This window comes from Oikopleura dioica, chromosome 1 (genome assembly GCF_907165135.1).
Source record: "Oikopleura dioica chromosome 1, OKI2018_I68_1.0, whole genome shotgun sequence".
Classification (NCBI taxonomy): domain Eukaryota; kingdom Metazoa; phylum Chordata; class Appendicularia; order Copelata; family Oikopleuridae; genus Oikopleura; species Oikopleura dioica.
The window spans coordinates 3,033,639-3,053,636 of NC_137291.1; the positions used below are offsets into that span (position 1 = coordinate 3,033,639).

Consider the following 19,998-nt stretch of genomic DNA (forward strand, 5'->3'; position numbering starts at 1 on the left):
TATAAAAAAGGACAAGAGAGAGGAATTCGGGAAGCAAAAAAAAAAAATGAATTTTAGCTTTTTACTGCAATTTTTGACGGTTTTGAAGGCAAACGAGATCGGTCAAAGTTCATCATGTAAGTGAAAAAATTTCCCGAAGAGAAAGAATTACAAAATTTTTTCAGGGAGAAATTTATGCGAAAAATGGCCAAATGGAGTTTCCCTGAACTGCGCACGAATCAAGTATCAACTGCGCTCTGGAAAGCCTGACCCCGTCTTTCCCCAGACTTCGCCGATCAATCTCGAGAGGACCCTTTCTGGCATAAAAGAAATCTTCAACCGCGTTCCCGTCCTACCTCCGAGAACGAATCCGTTTCACTGGACAACTTACGAACAATAAACAAAAAAAAAAAACTTTTCCTTTTCCGGAACTTTCGATTTGAATCTCATCTGCCACGGAAAGATGTTTGACGGAAGGAGCTCTGGAATTCGCGCGAGACTTGATTTTCTCCGATATTTCGTTGAGTTTTGCCAGGGTGTCTGGATGGCACTCCGAGTCGATGGAGAGTTTTCGAGGTTGAACGGATTTCAGCGAGAGCGTTTCATAATGATTCGGGATGATTTCGTGATTTGCGTAGATTTGATTCGGTAGAACATGGAAGGAATAGGGCTCATTCGGTTTCGCATTGGTCGAAGTAAAAAAATATCAAAAGCCAATCAGAACCCGACACTGAACTACCGGTAGACCGACTCCAGAATCAAAGCTTTCAATCTTCCTTGCCATTGGAGGAGATGTTCCCACCCCGCAATCCACCGTTCTCGAGCTAATGATACTCTTCGTTGACTTCATCGAGGGCTTTCTCATCAAATTCGACTTTGGCTTGACCTTCGTTTCAGAATTCGCGAGATCCTTGAGCAGCTGCTCTTGAGTCACTGAAGCGGCTGAGCCTACAGCTGAACCTATTCGGCTAGGTGCCTCGGCAAATCGACCTGTTTTTAAAGATGAACCAGTAAATTGAATCATTTATTGATGCATTAGATTTATACAGTTTTGTTTTCAGGGAGGAAAATTTCCCGATGTCAAAAAAGTTTTTACAGAAAAAATCTCAAAATCGTTGTAAGTTAGAATTCTGGGCGATAAATTCGTTGTACGAAATTGGCTTGTCGCCTGATATTCTCCTGCCTTATTAAGGGTTTCTATTAAATAAATATCCCAGGTAGAGAAGACTTGCTTTCAACCCCTATTCCTATTGCTGGTTCACCGTTTCCTTGTTGTCCGGATGTCGTCCTTCCTGATGGTTTTGGATTATAGGGCCTTGTGGAGTTCGAATTCTTGGACGATCTCCATTTTAGAAAACCGAGGAATCCAAAGGCGAGAATAATAAACAGGAAAACGACGTTTATGATGACTACGCTGATGATCAAATCGTCTCGTTTTGGTTCTTCCTCAGATTGGTCTTTCGCTTTTCGTTGAAAGTTATTCTACAAATTTTGATGGTTATATTTTTAAAAGAGTAAATTTCAAGAACATACCGGAAAATGCATTGGATTGAAAACAAAAGGAGTGTGCTCTGTCTTTGGCTTTGTTGTTGCATAATATCTTGGCGTCACTGCATTTTGACTCATGATTTCATGTTCAATTTCCGGCCTCGATAAAAGCTCGTGCGTTGTGGTCGTCGTTTTCGCCGTTGTCGTTGTTGTTTTCTTTGCCATCGTCATCGTTGACGCTGGTGTTGCCACGACTGGAGGCGGGCCCATGTAGAGAATATCATCTCGCCGCTCGAAAGGGATTTGTGTTGGTTTGCGAAGAGTATCGGGGCCAGAGTAGGCGAGTTTTAGTTGATCCGCGTAGCCAGTGTCTGTGAATTCAATCACGATTTGGTGTCCACCGCCAGCCAGGTAAATCGTTGCATCGAGTAATTCTGACCAGGAGCATCCTTTTTAGATATAGAGAGATTTTTGTTCATGGACTACTGTACCTGATTTGAAGATTTCAATATTGTCAATCTTCACTCTCGCCGTATCCCGCTGCCCGAGCATCATAAAAATCTTGTACGTCCCTTTTGCTCGGACGAAGAAATAGCTTGTCATTCTCAGAACGAAAGCTTTGTCCGTTTGAATCCCATAAATGATTGGTTCTTCTTCGGGACCTTCAAAAGTTGCTTCAGAGATTCGCTTTTCTAGGTCGGCTTCAGGGAGGGTTTCGAATTCGGGAAGGTAGCCGCAGTCGACTTTATTGGATTTCCAGTACTCGAGCTCTTTTTGATTTGGTCAAAAACAACATCAGAAAAAATGATTAATCAAATAAATACCAATCAAATTAGGGGGTTGCCCTGGAAAAAAGCGACACCATGCGAGTGGATATCTTTTTTTTCTCAGGGGCAGAGGACCCCGCTTGCTGGAAGACTTCTATTATTTCGGAAGAAATCAATTTTTAATTGAATTGTTATTTGACCAATTCCTATGGGCAAACTTTGCTTACACGCCATATCTCTATCCGGGCAGCAATCTCCCCTCCTCGTACAATCTGTATCACATTGACACGCGTAATCCCCTCTCCACTGCCCATTACACCTATTCACGCAGCTCGTACTCGTCCAGCAATTCGTCACTTGTCTCAATGTATGCTGACATTCTCCAACCAACAGGGGCCATTCGGAGACGCTCTGATCCGCGCAAAAAGGAAGACATTTTTGGTCAATTGATTCTTTCGCGCAACAGTCTTTTCGCATGAAATCGGTTTTTGTGATGATTTCATTTTCTGTCGGATCAGATTGATCTTTTGTTTTGCCAGTTAGGTAGCATCGCTGGACTTTGTGAATTTGCATTTTGCAGGACTCAGTTGCCATTGAAAGGGAGTCGACCATGTTTGCAGCTGTGCACATTTGGCTGCAGTCGTCTGAAAACAGAGGTTGCCATTGGTATAATAATCATGTTAGAGTAATCTCATCGAAACGTCGGATAATTCTGACAAGAAAGCAGCAACTTGATAAATATCGACCGCTGCGCATTCTCGATATTTGACCATCACACATTTTCGATACAGAGAAAAATGGTCAAAGAGATTACTTTATCAATAAATCAAACTGAAAAGGTACAGTCTCTTCTAGAAAAAAAATTTCCAGCACATCATTCTAGTAACTCGTTAATTCTAGTGGGTTCTAGAAAGAATGAAAGAAGACCCTACTTTGAAGATCAAAGTCTTTCCATCAGTTTTCTCCTCAGCAAGTAATTACGGAGCCGATGCGATAAAATTCAACAATTATGAGCCGTGGATGCCCGAGTCTGAAAGCGCGATTCTCAGCGAAACCCCCTGGTTGTATCTTTATTTGATTATTCCAACTCTCTCTCCATTTGTTTTTATTCTTTATATGTTCATACAAGTTGCCAAAGAAGGTTAGAGCTACTGTATTTCGTAATCAATTCTTATGAAATTAAGGCGGAAAACTTCGATCAATGAGGCGAGAAACATCTTTGTCTAGAAGAAATGCAATGCCAAAAGAATCACTACGGTTTCTTCCTTTTTGGGGAAATTTTCAAGGAAAAAAAATAAATATTTAAGCGGAAAATTCAAAAATCGCGGTCGAACTCGAACAATATCTGAGATGTCCTCCAATTCCGTCCCTTCGCCGAAAATTCGAATCAAGTAAATATGCTTTTTTAATTCTCAAAAAAATTTCTTTCAAAAAGAGAGCCAATAATGAAACTCATCAAAAAAGAGAAGAAAACTCGACGATCTTCAAGCTGCTCCGATCTAACCTCTGCTACTGCTCTTTCAAGCCCGCAGAGTACTCGAACAACATGATGAGTTGAAAATTCGTCTCACCTGTTATTTCATGTTCGCAGCATTCTTTCAGCGAAATATCATCTCTCAAATAAAGCGTCTTTGAAACTGTGTGTTCATAATTGCCCGTCGCAGTCCGGAAAGTCCCGATAATGACCAATTCTTCTGGCATTCGCGGAAGACCAGGAAACGAAGCGACCCATTGAAGGCGAACTTTTGACGTTTCTCCTGGAGTCCTCCAGCGAATCGTGTCCAAAAGCTGGGTGAGATCTCGCTCTCCGCAGCGATACGCTTCTTGAGACGAGTCGAGTACTTTCCAGTAGCCGCTCGTTTTGTTCGTTTTTAAATCTTTTGCTTGAAGAAAAAACTCGGTGAAGACCAGTCCATTATTCGCAAAGACATCCACTTCGACGATGTCTTCTCTTTGGAAGGTGTAATAGACTGGCTTGATTTGAAGACCAGTTTTTGAAGGAACCATACTTGTTCTGACAACGGGACACATTTGATCACCGACGTTTTCTTGAGCCTCGATAAACTCATTTTCTGGGACTTTCGCGGATGAATTTTAATTGAAAAATGAGCAAAAATCAATCATCAATTTCTCGCGTTCTTTTCATTAAAAAATCCGCTCCTGTAACAGCCGAAATCTCTAGAATCCTTCCATCCCTCGGATCCGTCAACTGTGGCGCCTCTTTCTCTAGAATCACCTTCTGCGTTGGATAAAGCTGCGAACTCGGAACGCGCTGTCCTGTTCCAGCTTCAAAGTGAGAAAAAGAAATTGCCGCGGCGAAGAAATACTTGAGCATCTTGGCCCTTATTTTCTTCGCAACCGACAGATTTCACAAAATTTATAAATTTGTTCAAAAAAGAAAGTCAAAAGACAAGCGCGGAGGGATGCAATTTTCGCCCGGCGCATCATTCTTTTTAAACAAACGAGGAAGGGATTCCATTCTCGGATTTACGTTCTAATAAATGCCTACAAGAAGACATAGGATTGGAAAATTCTGGTTCATAAGCGTGAATCTGATTTATATACCATCTTCCGAGTCTTCGTTCAAGTTTCAGAAAAGAATTATTCATAATAAAGTATTGTCAATACCTGCTAGTTTACTTAGCCATCACTTTTGAACTTCGCCTAGGTATATCAATTTTTTGGATGCTAGACAATAATTTTTGCTCTTTCGACTTGGCTTTGAATGACAGCTTCAAGAAAACGAATCAAGAGTTTAAAAATTCATTGGGAAAAAAAGCTGCAATTGCATTTGATGATTTTTTTATCAACGATGATCGATTAATTATAATGAATTCTGTAATTAAAATAAAAAGTCTTCCGCAAAAACCCCCGATAATTTCTTTCACAGAAGCACTGTGATTAAAATCAAATGAGATTCACCCAGATCAGAAGCTCGCCTCAGGCGTGAACTTAAAAAGAGAAGAACCAATCAAAGTCGATAGAAAAAAAGGGTTGAGAGAAACGTAGTAAATTTCATTGATTTCCCTCGCGCCTCTTTATTGATTCAATATTGGCACAAAGAAAAATATATTTATATGAGATATTTCTAAACATCAAAGGTAAGAAAACAAGCAAACTATTTCTCTGCAAAAAATTATTTGATATTTTGCCATAAATCGGGGCATAATACAAATTTTGGAACTTTTCAGCCTTGGACGGGGAAAAAAAGGAACTTTTAAGCTTGGACGAGAAAAAAAAAGGAACAGTTAAGCTTGGACGACGAAAAAAAGGAACTGTTAAGCTTGGACGAGGAAAAAAAGGAACTGTTAAGCTTGGAAGAGGAAAAAAAGGAATTTTCGATTTGGAAAATTTTTTTCAAATTAAATTTTAAGGGTTTTTAAGGCCTCCCGGCCTAATGAAACCCCGTTTAAATGAAAGAGAGGATCGAAAGGAACATTTTAAGGGGGGTTCCTCTAGGCCGGTAGGCCTCTAACACCCTTAAAATTAAATTTGAAAAAAATTTTCCAAATCGAAAATTCCTTTTTTTACTCGTCCAAGCTTAGCAGTTCCTTTTTTTCCTCTTCCAAGCTTAAAAGTTCCTTTTTTTCCCCGTCCAAGCTTAAAAGTTCCTTTTTTTCGTCGTCCACCCTTAGAAATTCCTTTAACTACTCGTCCAAGCTTAATTGTTCCAAAAATTGTATTACGCCTAAATCGGAGATGAAAAAGATAAGACGAAAAATCGCCCCTTCAAATTGAAATCTTTGAATTTTAAATTGTTATTTTTCTAGACAAGTTTTTTCTTTACTTAAATTTTACTATCTGCGCTTTTATAGCCTCTCGAGACTGGGCCGGATTGGGCAATAAAAATCTGTTGACCTTTTATATTCACGAAACAAAAAAATTCAGAAACGCGCGGAAAAAACAACAGTCAAACGAACTAAAAAGCTAATTGAAAATTGAAAAGAGAAAACAAAAAGAAGCGCTGGAAAAGCGGGTCAACTATTTGGCTTTCAATGGAGAATGCAGTTTGCTGGAAACAAGAGGATAAAAATTAAGAAACCGGGCTCTGAAATTGAAGGAAAATCTTTTTAAGGAAAATTTTAAGCGAAAATTTCTGAAAAAATAATTATTTTTTCGTTTTAAGGGTAATGGTATACATCGGCGCGTCGCTGCTCGCTCGATCCGCGCTCCGCCAGAACCAATTTTTCACGAAGCTGTTAAATCTGAACGGATAAAGATTTTTTCAAAATTCAAAAAGATTCTGAATAATTAAAGTCTCTTTTATAAACACAGCAAAAATGGAAATGATTGTCAAAGAGGAACTATCTGAAAATTGCAAGTTTTCTTCAAATGACATTTTCTTCAACATTTCTCATCCAAAATTTTTAAAAATTAGACTGTCTTGTAGAGAATCGTCAGCTCTACAAATCCTGTTTTTTAGATTTATGTTTTAAGCTTTCATTAATTTTACATCGCAATTTGTAAAGAGCGCTACTTCTTCTCGCGCCTCTCCGCTCTCTATTTCTTACGCCACGACTTCACAGCGCTGACTTCAAGGTCGCCTATTAAAATCCGAAGAGCTTGAAACAAAAATCTGAAAAACAGGATTTGTAGAGGTCGTCACTTCCAACCTTTCGGGATCCCGAATGTTTCGGGATTTCCCGAATCTTTCGGGATTACTCCCGAATCTTTCGGGAATTCCCGAACCTTTCGGGATCGCCCGAATCATTCGGGAATTTCGTTGAGGATTACGTTATAAAAAAGTGGTATAAATGCCGAATTCGGGCATTTTACTTATCAAAAAGATAACTCTAGCTGCCTTCGTCAAATTCGATGGTCTAAGAAGGCCAAACCTTGTTTAAATTGTGAATTTGCAGTCAAAGAGAATGTGTGCGCTCCGCGCCTGTCTTATAGAGAACTTCATGAGTTATAAATCCAACTATTCGTGTAAATTATTTTTTTCCTTCGTGTCTTCATTTGCTTCAATAAAGATGTACTTAGACGTTACTATTTTGCTTAAGATATTTTCTCGGACAGAAATCATTCAAAAATCATCCCCGAAAGGTTCGAAGACAAAAAGGCCCATTTTCACTGCGAATGTTTCGGGAAATCCCGAAACATTCGGGATACCGAAAGGTTGGAAGATTCAACCATTTGTAGAGCTGACGATTCTCTACAAGACAGTCTAATTTTTAAAAATTTTGGATGAGAAATGATGAAGAAAATGTCATTTGAAGAAAACTGGCAATTTTCAGATAGTTCCTTTTTGACAATCATTTCCATTTTTGCTGTGTTTATAAAAGAGACTTTAATTATTCAGAATCTTTTTGAATTTTGAAAAAATCTTTATCCGTTTAGATTTTACGGCCTCGTGAGAAATAGGTTCTGGCGAAGCGCGGATCGAGCGAGCAGCGCCGCGCCGATGTATACCATTACCCTTAAAATTTGAAAAAAATTTAGGATGAAAAATAAATGCAAACCGGAAAAATTCTAAAGCCCCGAAAAGACAGGAACCGCTTTAACCCTTCTCCTTGGCGGAATCTCATTCATAATCACAACCCTCTTGTTAAAAATTCATCGGTAAGCCTCTTTTTCAGACTAAATCACTCGATTTTAATTTTTAATAATTTTAGCCTCCAAGATGATCTGTTGCTGGCAAAACTGACTCTTTCGGAAGAAGAAAGTCTTGTGTCAAAGTTGACGCGAATTTCGCAGCCGGCAAATCTGGCAAGCTCCTCGAAAAGGGAAAAGTCGAAGCTTTCGCTGTTGAAATTTGAAAGAAGAGCTGAACATGTGAAAAATTATTGTGAAAATGTTCTGACGGCGAAGGATCTTAATGAGTATGAATCGCCAACACTAGGTACGAAAACACTAGAAAAAGGGGTTTTCGACGCTGTTTTCGTAGATTATTGGGACTCATGGAATTGGGATGAAAATGAAGTCGACGATGATGGCTTTTCCCGAGCTCGAAGAGAAGAAAATGAAGAAAAAACCGAATCTCCTCCTACTCGGCCTTCGTTAACTTATCACAAAGATTTTCACCAACATGGCCCGACCGGTAAGATAACAAAATAAAACATCGCTGAATCCGTTCTAGCGGTGGCTCCAGCTTATAATTTCTTGGTCTCGGTTCCGGAAAAATGTGGCTCTGAATTCTGGTTTGCGATTATTGAATACTTGAATTTTCCACAGCCGAGTTGGCCGAAAGATTCAACAGACAAGGTCAGTTTTTCTCCAATTTTTTTCTTCATCAACCATTGTTCAGAAATATCATCAACGAAAATATCTGCTTCCAATGGTCAGCTCGATAGATGGCGCTTCAGAATCACTCATGAAAAAAGGAAGTACAGTAGCTGTCGTAAGACATCCTTTCCTCCGACTGTACTCCGCCTACACTGGATTCTTCAAAGGAGGAAATCTTTACAGAGACCGTGAATTTGCTTTTTGGGTAATTTATATTTCGAAAAAATCACCAACGAAATTAAGTGGACTGAACAATCAGGTTCTTTTTACGAACTGTTCGACCGCCATCCCCACATTCGCGAAAATATCTACGATTTGAAAGAAACAAAAGAATCATTCCAGAGCCAAGCGCGCGATTTCTTCACCTTCCCGGAATTCATCGAATTCGTGATTATCGAACTCTCGACAACAGAGAACTCAAAGTATCAAAGAACTTGGAAAGAGAGTGGGAATGATCATATCAACCCGATTTTCGCAATTTTACAGCCGTGTAAATATGAATTTCAATACTGTAAGTTCTGACTTGAGTCAAGCTCTTTTTCATGTTTTTAGTCGTCAAAGTTGAACACCTCTCCGTTGAGTCTCGAGCCCTCTTTTCCGCGCTGGACATCAATCTTCCAGACAAATACCTCCTGCCAGGTAAATAACCTCAAATCTTATTACATACTATCGTTTATTTTGAAGCTCATGAATCGACAAATGCCGCAAAAAGCGCCGAAATGAAAGTGCGCGAAGCCTACAAAGACGTCAAAATCGCCGATCGTCGCAAACTCGCCGAGTTTTACAAGCTCGACTTAGAAATGTTCGAATATACCGTCGACCCAGACACACTTGCAATTACTTATTGAAAGAAAAACCTGTATAAAATAAATAAATTCATTATTTGAAGAATTCATGTCAAAAATCAATTAATTTTTGCCAAAATCATTGTTTCTTTGCAAAGCAAGCAAATGAAATCGCATTTTTCGCACATTTACGCCCTGCAAAACCATCCGAAACTCATTTTTTTCAAAGATGACCATACAAAGTCATCCACTAGAGTTGACAAAAGAAGCGATCAAAACATGGCTAAGAGATTTTGTTCCGAAGCTAAGACGAATAACAACGAGAAATTGTAAGGATCGATTGCTCCTTTCAATTGAAAGAACAGAGCCGTATAATGTTCATCACCGAAAGTCATGGACCAAAGCGAGATTCAAAAAAGGACGAGGAACAGTTTTTTATCCGCTTACTGAATCTGTCAAAAATATGACAAGACTATGGTCACTAGATCCGAACACGAAGGAAATCGACTTCACTCCTTCATCTTGGAAAATGTCGCGATTTCAACATAAAATTCTTATTCAAAATCCGCAATTTTACGATGCTGAAATTGAACGATCAGAGTTACAGGCTGAAAACGGAAGGTGGGATCTCGATGAAGATTTGTCAGAGAAAATCATTTCATCTGGAGGAGAAGCAATTGTCGTCAAAAATTCTATTCACGGCGTTGATATTGCGGCGAGATTGCATGTTTTTGACCCGAAACTTTTCACTGAAGATGGAGCACTTGAAACCTACAAATTTATTGTCCATCTTTCTAATGGTATTTACTTTTTGAAGATGGAATTTGTGACAAGAATGATATTTTCAGATTATATTTCTGCGACAGACTATCAGATTGACAGGGAAAAGTCTGAGAAAACTAGGAGAATGGTGCCTTATCATGAGAACGTCATCAAAAACTATGCAAATATTGAGATTTTCGAAGCAGATGACGAGAAAAATGAAGACTGTCTTGGTTGGATTACACTTATGGAGTTATGTGATGATGAACTCCGTGGTGCGCTGATAAAAGACATTCTCTCTCTCGAAGAAAGAAAACGGATCGCAGTCGGAGTCAAAAATGGCATTGAGTATTTGGAGTCAATAGGCATTCATCATTGTGATCTCAAACCAAAAAACGTTTTGCTCAAAGACGGTTCGCCTCGTATCATCGACTTTGGAATTATCATGGATAAATCACTCAGAGACGGATATCGAGAGCTAGGCTTTTGTAGAAGAGGCTCAAAATTTATGTTTTCTCCTCATTTATGTAAATTACTCAAACATAATGCTTATAATAAATTCATTTTAGTTTCTGGATCAGCTGGTTTTTCGAATAGTGCTCAGCTAAATACAAATGTTTGGAAAGGCTATCCAACTGAAAATAATATTTTCGTGTATATTCTTAGCGATTGGACTAGTTCCTGGAGCTTATTTTTTAATCCGATCGTCAATGAAAATATGAAATCGAGTATTAAAAAGATTCTCAAGGTCTCTTTTTTTGAAATATCTCGAGAATTCAAGACTTTATTTAAGAACTCGAATGCGGAATGGATTTTTAAATCAAGAAAACCGTCAGTCAAAGAAATTCAAGCGCAATCAAAAATTGTTTCTCTTGATGAAGACCAAAATCTATCATGTGATGATCCAATGATCGCCAAATCGGTTGATGTCGCTTATTTGAAGCAACGATTTACCCGAGCTGTTTATAATAAATTCGAAAATGTCTCTGAGAATCTCTTGGACCAAAAAGACACGAACCTTTGTGTGCCAATTTGTGTCGCCAATTTGCTTCGATGGGCAATCAAATATGACCTCCAGCCTGATGAAAAAACAATGAAAGAAAAATACACTTTCGAAAATATTTTTACAACCCTGACGATGATTTTCTATCCTCGAAGCCTAGCGGGCATAAATTTAAATCCAAATAATGATGAGGTAGAATTTCAAAGGAACGAGATCGAAACACTCTTGAATCGCTTGAAATATCCAACATTCCTGCAACAAAAAGGTTGGTCGATTCTAAGATTCGATCACGAGCCTGATTCCATTTTTGATTTCAAACAGGGTAAGAGCATGAGCTTACATTTGATCACTAGGCTTTTTCAGTTTTGCTGAACCAAAACTTTGTTTTCGATGGAAGACCTCTTACAGTCACTGGAGTATATTTCAAAGAAGATCCCCGAAAAAATGAAATTGATGAACCTATTTTTCATCAGATGGTTATTGATCGAATCGAGAACGATCATTATATTCTTAAAAACAGCCTGATAAAATACGGAGGAGCCGAGATTCGAATTGATATGAAGAGCCCTTATTATACGAACATTGAAATGGTCAAGTTTTACGAAGATCAGAATTTTATCTACGAGACGAAAGATGAAAAAATGCACCTAGTGAATGAAAATATCAACAGAGACGCACTTCAAACAAATCGTTGGTATCTTCTCCCCCAAGCGTACTCTGTTTCTCTTGAACAGCTGCCACTGCATCCTGGATACGAATTTATGCGAAAAACACCCTTCGGCAAATGTTTTCTCATTCCAAGCCATGAAAAAACTTAACGAGAATTTACTTTTGTCAAAAAAATGCTTTCCCTTAATCATCCTCATTTATTTACAAATTTAAATTTGAATTCTGCACTCAAAAATCTTCTCTAGCGGTTTTCTTCCAGCAGGCTTAATTCGATTATTTTCCAAAAGAATTATATTTCCTTACTTATTGCGGGTGAATCGAGGTTCCCATTTGAGCCTTGATTTTCAAAATTTGGCAGTGTATTGCGATTCATTCTTCTCATCAGGGGAGAAGGCATCATGTTATCCCCTCCCTTCGGAATGGATAGTTGTTCAGAAATGTTCAGGTGCTCATTTTTCGAGTCCATCAAGAAATCGTCAGAGATCACTTCTTCGTCTGATTCCAGAATTTCATGGCTTTCCTGAGTTTTTAACGATTTGAAGTGATCATATTTTAAATAAGTAAAAACTGTCCTTTCAACATTTAAGGCTTTATCAAAAACTTTTTTGACAAAATTTCCGAATTTCTCCGAGGTCAGGGAGAGCATACTTCCCAGCCAAGCAAGGCCAATCAGCATCCTCAAGAATTCGTAATCAAATATCCTTTCTTTTTGTTTACCATGTCAGGACGAGAATTCTATAAATTGACATGAATCCGATTCCAGTTTCTTCCGCGCCTTCAAAACTCGGTGTGTAGTCGCCAAAACCGACTGTTGTAAGCGATATAACTGTGAAATAAGCAGCGTCGGAGAAGGACCACCCCTCGAGGTTGCTAAAGCCGTATGCAGGTAAGATGAAGAGAATAAAAACTCCGAATGTAAGATAAAGGACATAAGAAAGTCGCTTTTTCGCCTAAATTACCGGTTATCAGAGAAGAAATCAAGGAAGACCAACCTTAGTCGGAGAGTCGCCAATTACTTTCTGTTCAATTACTTCAAATCGTGCTTTGATGAAACAGCTCACGTGATAATTCACGAAGCCGAAGATAGGAATCGCCGTCAATGCGTAGAAGATACAGAACATCTGAAGAATTATGTTTCCTTTTGCCAACTCATTTTCGCCAACCTTGCCGTAGAATGTTTTCGGGTAAACATTTCCGTATCCAATGGTAGTACCGATCGTTCCAGTGAAAAAGAAAGCGTTTCTGAATGAGTCAGAAAAATGAAAGCCCTTTGAAGACTACCTGTAATTCCAGATGTTTGGACAATGCACTTCATCTTCAATTCTGATGTTCACTGCCGTGGGATCATCCGGCTCAGATGGATGATCAGATGGTCTCGAGATTCTCGAATCTGAAGAGTTTCGCGCTGAATTCAAGAGATCTTCAAAACACGCTCCGGAAACAAAGAAATCTCAATTTTCTATAGTCATGAATTTCCGCCACAAGAAATTTCTGATGTCAAAATTGACCGAGTATTTTTCATCAATACGCGGGTAAAGACTCGAAGAAAAAAAAATTACGGAGTTGATTGGACATCTCGACTGCGGAGGGATTCAGCATGTTGTTTGCGCCGCTCTTCATTTTGCCGAAAATTTCCATCGTGTTTTCAAACGCACGGATTTGACTCTTGAGCGCTTGGATTTCGTAGTCCTGAAACATGCTTTCAAGGGTTCTGGAATTTCGAGATTACTTTTGCTCGCAACTCCATTCTGAGCTTTTCTTCCAATTTTTGTTTGTTGATCAGGTCTCTTTTGTGCTCTTCAACTTCGTTGTCCTTGACCACTTCCACGGCATGGATTTTTTCTTCGACCTTTTCGATTTCTTCCGTCATCTTCGTAATCGTCTTCGAAAATGTCGTCATGTGATCTTCTAGCGCGGCTATCTTTTCATCGTCTTCTTTCAGCAAAAGAATCGATTTCTCCAATTTGACCTGGCATTCATCATTTTTCTCCTCAAGCTTTCGGACTTGATCGGGATTGAAGCCCTCAAAAATATTCGTCTTCGGAAATTCGATCGATTTTGCTTCGTCAAAGCGCATCGAAACACTCATTTCTTCATCTTCGCCGATTGTGATTTCTCCAAGACCGTAGCCAAGTTTTCCTAACGAGCGTTTTATGTGATTTCGGACTTCGCTTTCCAGATTTTCTTCCTTGATTTCAGCCGTTTTTTCGGCAGGCTATATTTTGGATGCAAAATTTGAAGACGAAATTTGCCATTTTTTCCTTAGAAATTATTTGATCCGATCCCAAATAGCAGTTTGAACAGCAAGAATGTATTTTTCTCCCTTTTTGGCTCAAAAAAACTGAATCCGTATAAATGTGTGGCAAATGATCAAGTATATTTTCGAGTCTTTCCTGTTCGAATTTGTGACCCGGTGTCATTTTCGCGAGCAAGTTCGGCAGTTGTAAATCAATTTGATTTTTATACTTGTCACCTGTGTCTAAGACCTTTTGATTGCTTGAATTATCGTGACAAGAGCTTAATTGCAGCTGTTATTCATTTCTTCTCCTTATTCGATTAACACAGTTTCATTCAGTTCTTGAAGCAATTCCTTAAATTTGACTGGTGGGGAGCAATTTTTCAGATTTTCAGATTTTTCGCAGATAAATGGAAGCTTTTTTGAGCAGGGCCTGTAGCGAAAACTCGGCTTGAGAAAGCTTCAAAATAACAAATTCATCTTGGCAAAATGGCTTTTCAATGCGAATTTATTTTGAAGCTTTTTCCTTTTTCGACCAATGATCGACATGAAGATTGAACTCCGCAAACTTCGAATGATGCCAGCTATAACATCTCCTACCACAGCTCTTTTCCATCCCAACCATTGGATTCAACCAGCTCTCTCCTTCCGCAAATCCTTGACTCTCCAAGACAGCCTGGTCAGTTTCTTGCGCCAATCGCATTCCCTGAATTTCGCAAAATTCTTTTGCTTCCCAAAATCTTCTTTTCTCTTGAAAAGCGACGAGTTTTCTCGATGTTTCTCTGACAGCGCGTTTTTTGGATGACGAGATTTCGATGCACTGAGGACTGTCATCATTTTCTGCGCAAGAAACATCGATTTCTGTTGAAGAAGCAATCAGAGCATTTGATTTTCTTGCCATTTCTGCTGCTTCATTTTGGAACCGCCTTTTATAAAAATTTTGAAAATCCCAATTTTGTCCAATTTTAAAAGTCATTCTCTTACCTTGCTGTTTTCGCTAACTTCGTTATTTCTTCACATGTTCGTATCTCATCTGGTCTCTCCAAAATCATAAAAATAAGTCCGCCGAAAAAGATGTATCCAAAGTACAAAATTGTCACTAAAACTGCATAGAACCAAGTAGGAACTTGCGAACCCATTTTTAAGAAAAAGAGAAAATTTGAAGCATTCGCGCTATTCGTTCGCTCGCATAAAGAAAGAAGCCCTAAAATAAATCACCTCGCAATAAACACGAGATGTCAAATGCTGAGCGCTAGAACAGTTCATTCGCGAAAAGCGAGCAGTAGACATTTTTGTAACGAGAAAAAATAATGAATTTTCTTGCAACCATATTTCAAAGTCAATAATTTATTGTGTGATGAAAATTTCAGTCGAAAAATGAGTCAGTAATATAAAAAAATTACTCAAGAGCAGCAATAGCTTTCTTGGCAATAGCAGAAGCCATGTTCTTCGATTGAGCAAGAGCTTGTTTTGGCTCATCAGCGATATCGGGCTTGGTCTGCTTGGCAAAAGCGTAAGCGGCTTCCTGAAAAAAGGGCTTTAAATTTGGTTCAAAAGAAAATGGATAACCTTGACGCATCGTCGAGCGACGAGAGCCTGGAGGGTTTCTTCCTGTCCAGCGTTGGCGGTCTTGAATTCGGCCTTCTGGAGCCAGGTGACGATGAAGGGGATCAGCTCCTTGGAAACGTTGTCCATTGCTTCCTTGGCCTTGGATCCCTCGACTCGCCATTTTTCTCGGTGGTCGACGGCTAGAGAGAAATTAAAGATTTGTCACGAAATGATCATTCTAACGGTCGGAAAGAACTCGCTGGCATTCTTTGCCGAGGAGAAGGGAAAGCTTGTCCTTTGCCTCCTCTCCCGCAGTTTCGAGGAATTTAGCTGGATCGGTGTTGAGGCAGAATCCTCGGACGACCTCTTTGACGAGCTGGGTAGTAACGACGTTTTGGATCGCGGCTCCAGCGGTTTTACCGGGCTAAGCAAATGCATATTGGGTTCATGAGTTTTTCATTTACCTTTGGGTTCTCCTTGTTGATGAATTCGTCGACTTCGATTTTGAGCTTGTCGAAGACCTCGAGCATGCGGGCTTGTCCGTCGCCAGTGGTCCAGTAGTCCTTGTTGTCCTTGTTGAATTTGTCTACCTTGTCGGCGAGGAACTGGGATCGCTTCTGGTCGTAGTAAAATCCCTGCTGCTGGTCGTAATAGAAACCATCTCGCTGGTCGTAGAGAAATTTCTGAAAAACGGCTCAAACCGGGAGATTTCTGGAAAAACAAACCGTATCGTAGTAGAAACCCTCGGCTTCGTTGTAGTAAAAACCTTCGTTGTAATAAAAACCCATTTTTTAGCTCTTATGACGCTTCCCGTCTAAATTTTTAATTTTATACGCTCGATGCTTCCGGTCTATAATTTTACTCCACTTTGTCTATTTCTCTCTCTTCCATGATTTCAGCGTCTTTTTCGCGCTAGAAATCGCAAAATCAATCGGGTTGAACAAAATAAAGAGAAATTGATACTTTCAAGTTGAACAAAGTTTTTTAATTGCAGGAAATAACAATTAGAAATTTAGACTCTAGGCCACTTCCGGCAAAAGAAAAATAACTTTGTGAATAAAATCTTGCGGAAATTGAGCGGGGAGAGCACAATTGTCGAAATGAGCTTTCCGAGATATCCCGTGAGTAATTCTATTTCAGAGATTCTACCCCGTTTTCGGACCTCAAATCGTTTTATTTAGGCCCCTCTCTCCTTCATCCCCGCCGAGGAAGCCGCCAAATTGGCGAAAAAGACCGAAACTGATGGATTCTACTACGACCAGGCCGATGGTTTCTACTACGATGGATTCTACTACGATGGTTTTGCCCGAGACAACGGCTTTTACGTAAGATAACTCTTCTCAAACTGATAAAAAGCTTCTCTATAGTACCAAAATCAGCAGAAGCAGCAGGTGAGCCAGTATCAGCAGGGATTCTACTACAATCAAGAAGAGAAAAAATGGCAAGATCGACAGGTAAACTTTTCAGAGAAATGAGAAAATGAAGAACCAAAATTTCTAGGACAGCGGTGACGCTGGATTCGCTGCCGAGTGGCAGGAAAACGAAAACAGCAAGAAAGCTCTTGACGCTGCCACTAAGGTAGGAACTCTCTTTTTCTCGACAAATTATTGTTTTGGCTAGGAAGCGACCAAGATCGCCGAAACCTTCGCGATCAAGAACAAGCACGCTCCCAACAAGACCCAGGGTCGAATTCTCGCCCAACTCGCCGCCGAGCGACTCGCCTACGAAGCATCCGAGATCTTCATGAACGAGACTGCTCCTGATGGTGATATTACTTCCGAGGACATTCGACAGAAGCTCTTTGAAATGGTCGTTGATGCTCTCGTCAACTAATTCAACTTTTTTTTCTGATTTTTACTTTACTGACTTTACTGAACTTGAAAACTCACATAAATACACCTGGACTGCTTTTATTTCAAAAGTGTTTATTTTGTTTATTTTTCCATAGTAAAATCAAGAAAATTTGTCGTAAAGGAAAGAGCTTCCTGCGGCTCCGATCGTCGTTTTCTTCGAGCTCCGCATCCTTTCAAGCGTTTTAGAAAAGATTCTTTTTCAAATTCTTATTTGATCATTGAGTAAAAACGTTCCTGGGTCTTGGAGACAAGTGGAATCGGAATCATTTTCATCACAAACCATCACAGAGCAAGCGATTGAAAGTTTAGCGCTATCATCTGAATTTGGAAAGACGAAAGAAAGGAATTGAAATCTGATGATTTTGTCGTCTTTAGCAAGGATCATGGAAATTTAAGATTTGATTTTTCACTTTGAATTAAGAAGATCCGATCCTGAGTAAGAACTAATTACGGTATTGACCAGTGGCGAGCCGCATCTGTTCTCGATGATTTCGAAAGAATCGCCGGTTGATTGATCGTAAAGAGTGCATTGCTAGAATTATCATCACTCGAGCAAATTGAAAGGAGCTTACGTCGACGGAGAAGATCATTCCATCAACATCGACATTTGTAGAAACAGCGGCGTAGATCGTGTCTCCGATCGAAAATGATTGGTCGTTTGTATCTTGAATCTTAAACCGTTTTTCATGATCTTCGAATTATATTGACTCTTGATTGAAAAACGATTCCTGTGTAAAACTTCCATCAGTATAAAAGTTGACATCGTAGATGAATGCGGGCTTTTCGGGTGCCTCCTCTCCGATATTGAATGTCACTTCAACGGCATAATTTGTAGTGTTGAGCCAGAGGTCATTAATTTCTCCAGCAGTATCGAAATCGCAGTGGAAATCGAGATGACTTGGTCGGGCGATCATGATTCCGTTGTCGAATCCGGCGCCGGCGACGATCGTGTTCTAGAATTTTTTTCGAGAAAGAGTCATTTTTGAGAAGATCAACCTCGAATCGAATGTACTCTCCATCAAAGAAATGAGAGCTTCCGCACTCATCAAGAGCAGTTTCAAAGACATAGCTTCCATCTTCTTCTGTTGGTTCGCAAGTATCATCAAGAAGGGCAATCTCAGAAACTCCTGGAATGACACATTTGTCGACAACGAGTTTCATTCCTTCCTGAGAACAGGTCAGCTGAGCAAGGCCAGGTGAAGGCCTGCAAGTCAGTTGATTCGGAAGCAGCTCCCAGCAAGGTGGGCAGTAGCAAAATCCAGACGCACACATGTGGGAGCATCCTCCGTTGTTGCCATCATGACAGTCTCCTGCGATCTTGGTCGTCGTTGTTGTCGTCGTTGTTGTCGTAGTTGAAGTAGAAGCTTCACAATCAGGAGCAACACATTGGTAGCTGTACTCGAAGCTTTCAGAGTTTAGCTTGTAGTTGTTAAGGCTCGTAAAATATTCTGAAAAGAGGGTAAGGAAGATTTACGATACTGTAGTTACCTTTAGAGCCGGTCATCCACTCGAATTTGCTCAAAGTCTCGGTGAGAGGGAGTTCTTCGAATCGTCCACTCATCGAGAAGCAGAATTCAAACTCGCTTGAAAACGTCGTTTTTGTAAATTTCGTCGTTCCTTTGACGTGAACACCTTTCTCGGTGCCAGCCTTATTGAAGCTCGATCCGAGGTAAAGATCTCCCGTTTCTTCGCTAACATCGTTGACGGAAACAATGTTGAATTCCGAATTGATGTAATAATTTTGGAAAAATGAGCTGTGATCGGTGAAATTGCCGAAACCAGCCTGGAAATTAGTCATGACAGCTGTTTTTGCTGCGTCAAGAGCATCAGCGTCGGAAATATCGAAGAATTCCATCGGGATGTCGTAGCAGAAATCGACGTCGATGAAAATGTTTCTGCATTCGGTTGCATCATCGAAGCAGGTTTCTTCGTGGATGATTCCGTTGGGGGCGAGCTCCAGATCCGGGTTTGCGTCCCATGCATTTTGGTACTCGGAAGATCCGGGGAGAGAACCAGAAGGGAAGACAGCTGAGACGTCAGAGGAGAAACTCGAGGGAGGGCTTCCCTTGTACATCACTTTTTGAGCTCCAGAAATTTTTTTTAAGAAAACCCCAAAAATCTGTGAGCACGACCTTGAATAATGAAATAATAACTGTAGTCAGCAGAAATATCCGCGCTGGATTCTCCGAGAAGGGAAATGTTCAAATCGCAAATGTCTGGATTCACATCTCTTAGCTCATTGAGCCACATTCTTTCAATCGACCGGTAGGTCATTTCCTCGCCGATTCGGACATTTGGGCCGGGGATGAAATTCGCGAAATTCACGAAATCTAAGTGACGCTTTAATCTTTTCTTCTTGGTGGGTTTTTAAAATTACCTTTTGAGTAGTAATACGCATTCGCAAAATGGTTTGTCGCCAAAGCGAAAAACGATGCAAGCTTCATTTTGTTTCTCTCAGAAGTTTAAGCTACGAAATATTGCTTGAATTTTTTAAGCTTATTTCTTTTCTGGCGCTTTCAACCGATTGCAAATAACGTGAATTTTGCGATAAGATCAGCGTTCTAATTTATTTACCGATAAATTCCGATTTTGTCGCCGTTAATTCTGAAAAATGGAATAATTCGATGACTTTTGAAAAGAGACTTCATCGGAGTCTCGAGTGTTATTTCAGGTTGATGCAATT

At 39.9% G+C, this 19,998-nt stretch overlaps 6 protein-coding genes across 6 annotated transcripts; 2 read left to right on the forward strand and 4 right to left on the reverse strand.

Annotated features, from left to right (window-relative positions):
* Positions 1–980: 980 nt before the first annotated feature.
* LOC145711544 (uncharacterized) lies at positions 981–4,308 on the reverse strand. Its single transcript, XM_081789235.1, has 5 exons — positions 3,806–4,308; positions 2,435–2,878; positions 1,959–2,237; positions 1,513–1,916; positions 981–1,461 (listed from the first exon to the last, which is right to left on the reverse strand). Exons 1-5 carry the CDS (start codon positions 4,263–4,265, stop codon positions 1,180–1,182), a joined length of 1,869 nt encoding a protein of 622 aa, XP_081645361.1. The 5' UTR covers positions 4,266–4,308; the 3' UTR covers positions 981–1,179.
* Positions 4,309–6,045: 1,737 nt separating this feature from the next.
* Positions 6,046–9,330, forward strand: LOC145704655 (uncharacterized). Its single transcript, XM_081782131.1, has 9 exons — positions 6,046–6,280; positions 7,731–7,796; positions 7,850–8,076; positions 8,122–8,274; positions 8,314–8,438; positions 8,482–8,664; positions 8,703–8,970; positions 9,012–9,098; positions 9,144–9,330. Exons 1-9 carry the CDS (start codon positions 6,237–6,239, stop codon positions 9,305–9,307), a joined length of 1,317 nt encoding a protein of 438 aa, XP_081638257.1. The 5' UTR covers positions 6,046–6,236; the 3' UTR covers positions 9,308–9,330.
* Positions 9,331–11,967: 2,637 nt separating this feature from the next.
* On the reverse strand, positions 11,968–14,098 carry LOC145711545 (uncharacterized). Its single transcript, XM_081789236.1, has 8 exons — positions 14,021–14,098; positions 13,408–13,893; positions 13,238–13,367; positions 12,960–13,068; positions 12,842–12,920; positions 12,671–12,799; positions 12,396–12,628; positions 11,968–12,355 (listed from the first exon to the last, which is right to left on the reverse strand). The coding sequence occupies exons 1-8, from the start codon at positions 14,096–14,098 to the stop codon at positions 11,968–11,970; spliced, it is 1,632 nt and encodes a 543-aa protein (XP_081645362.1).
* Positions 14,099–15,245: 1,147 nt separating this feature from the next.
* On the reverse strand, positions 15,246–16,314 carry LOC145704053 (uncharacterized). Its single transcript, XM_081781480.1, has 5 exons — positions 16,188–16,314; positions 15,927–16,145; positions 15,706–15,886; positions 15,484–15,662; positions 15,246–15,439 (listed from the first exon to the last, which is right to left on the reverse strand). The coding sequence occupies exons 1-5, from the start codon at positions 16,248–16,250 to the stop codon at positions 15,314–15,316; spliced, it is 768 nt and encodes a 255-aa protein (XP_081637606.1). The 5' UTR covers positions 16,251–16,314; the 3' UTR covers positions 15,246–15,313.
* Positions 16,315–16,544: 230 nt separating this feature from the next.
* On the forward strand, positions 16,545–17,375 carry LOC145707982 (uncharacterized). Its single transcript, XM_081785586.1, has 5 exons — positions 16,545–16,583; positions 16,644–16,787; positions 16,830–16,916; positions 16,963–17,040; positions 17,083–17,375. The coding sequence occupies exons 1-5, from the start codon at positions 16,563–16,565 to the stop codon at positions 17,293–17,295; spliced, it is 543 nt and encodes a 180-aa protein (XP_081641712.1). The 5' UTR covers positions 16,545–16,562; the 3' UTR covers positions 17,296–17,375.
* A 352-nt stretch (positions 17,376–17,727) lies between these two features.
* On the reverse strand, positions 17,728–19,824 carry LOC145698582 (uncharacterized). Its single transcript, XM_081775794.1, has 6 exons — positions 19,693–19,824; positions 19,448–19,645; positions 18,804–19,391; positions 18,312–18,763; positions 17,888–18,268; positions 17,728–17,847 (listed from the first exon to the last, which is right to left on the reverse strand). The coding sequence occupies exons 1-5, from the start codon at positions 19,757–19,759 to the stop codon at positions 18,014–18,016; spliced, it is 1,560 nt and encodes a 519-aa protein (XP_081631920.1). The 5' UTR covers positions 19,760–19,824; the 3' UTR covers positions 17,728–17,847; positions 17,888–18,013.
* Between the last annotated feature and the right edge of the window lie 174 nt (positions 19,825–19,998).

Bases quoted from the DNA above. Each gene is read 5' to 3' on its own strand.
- LOC145704655 (XM_081782131.1), top strand. From the start codon at position 6,237: ATGCAGTTTGCTGGAAACAAGAGGATAAAAATTAAGAAACCGGG. The intron at 6,281-7,730 runs CTCTGAAATTGA...AAAGACAGGAAC, and splicing joins ATAAAAATTAAGAAACCGGG to CGCTTTAACCCTTCTCCTTG. The intron at 8,077-8,121 runs GTACGAAAACAC...CTGTTTTCGTAG, and splicing joins GTATGAATCGCCAACACTAG to ATTATTGGGACTCATGGAAT.
- LOC145707982 (XM_081785586.1), top strand. From the start codon at position 16,563: ATGAGCTTTCCGAGATATCCC. The intron at 16,917-16,962 runs GTAAACTTTTCA...CAAAATTTCTAG, and splicing joins AAAAATGGCAAGATCGACAG to GACAGCGGTGACGCTGGATT. The intron at 17,041-17,082 runs GTAGGAACTCTC...TGTTTTGGCTAG, and splicing joins CTCTTGACGCTGCCACTAAG to GAAGCGACCAAGATCGCCGA.
- LOC145711545 (XM_081789236.1), bottom strand. From the start codon at position 14,098: ATGACACCGGGTCACAAATTCGAACAGGAAAGACTCGAAAATATACTT. The intron at 13,894-14,020 runs GTTTTTTTGAGC...TCCAAAATATAG, and splicing joins CACACATTTATACGGATTCA to CCTGCCGAAAAAACGGCTGA. The intron at 13,368-13,407 runs GTAATCTCGAAA...AGCATGTTTCAG, and splicing joins GAATGGAGTTGCGAGCAAAA to GACTACGAAATCCAAGCGCT.
- LOC145711544 (XM_081789235.1), bottom strand. From the start codon at position 4,265: ATGTGTCCCGTTGTCAGAACAAGTATGGTTCCTTCAAAAACTGGTCTT. The intron at 1,917-1,958 runs GTACAGTAGTCC...ATATCTAAAAAG, and splicing joins TATTGAAATCTTCAAATCAG to GATGCTCCTGGTCAGAATTA. The intron at 1,462-1,512 runs GTATGTTCTTGA...CAAAATTTGTAG, and splicing joins TCAATCCAATGCATTTTCCG to AATAACTTTCAACGAAAAGC.
- LOC145704053 (XM_081781480.1), bottom strand. From the start codon at position 16,250: ATGGGTTTTTATTACAACGAAGGTTTTTACTACAACGAAGCCGAGGGT. The intron at 16,146-16,187 runs GTTTGTTTTTCC...GCCGTTTTTCAG, and splicing joins AGGGTTTCTACTACGATACG to AAATTTCTCTACGACCAGCG. The intron at 15,663-15,705 runs GTTAGAATGATC...ATTTCTCTCTAG, and splicing joins CCAGCGAGTTCTTTCCGACC to CCGTCGACCACCGAGAAAAA.
- LOC145698582 (XM_081775794.1), bottom strand. From the start codon at position 19,759: ATGAAGCTTGCATCGTTTTTCGCTTTGGCGACAAACCATTTTGCGAAT. The intron at 18,764-18,803 runs GTAACTACAGTA...CCCTCTTTTCAG, and splicing joins GTGGATGACCGGCTCTAAAG to AATATTTTACGAGCCTTAAC. The intron at 18,269-18,311 runs GTTGATCTTCTC...AAAAAATTCTAG, and splicing joins GAGAGTACATTCGATTCGAG to AACACGATCGTCGCCGGCGC.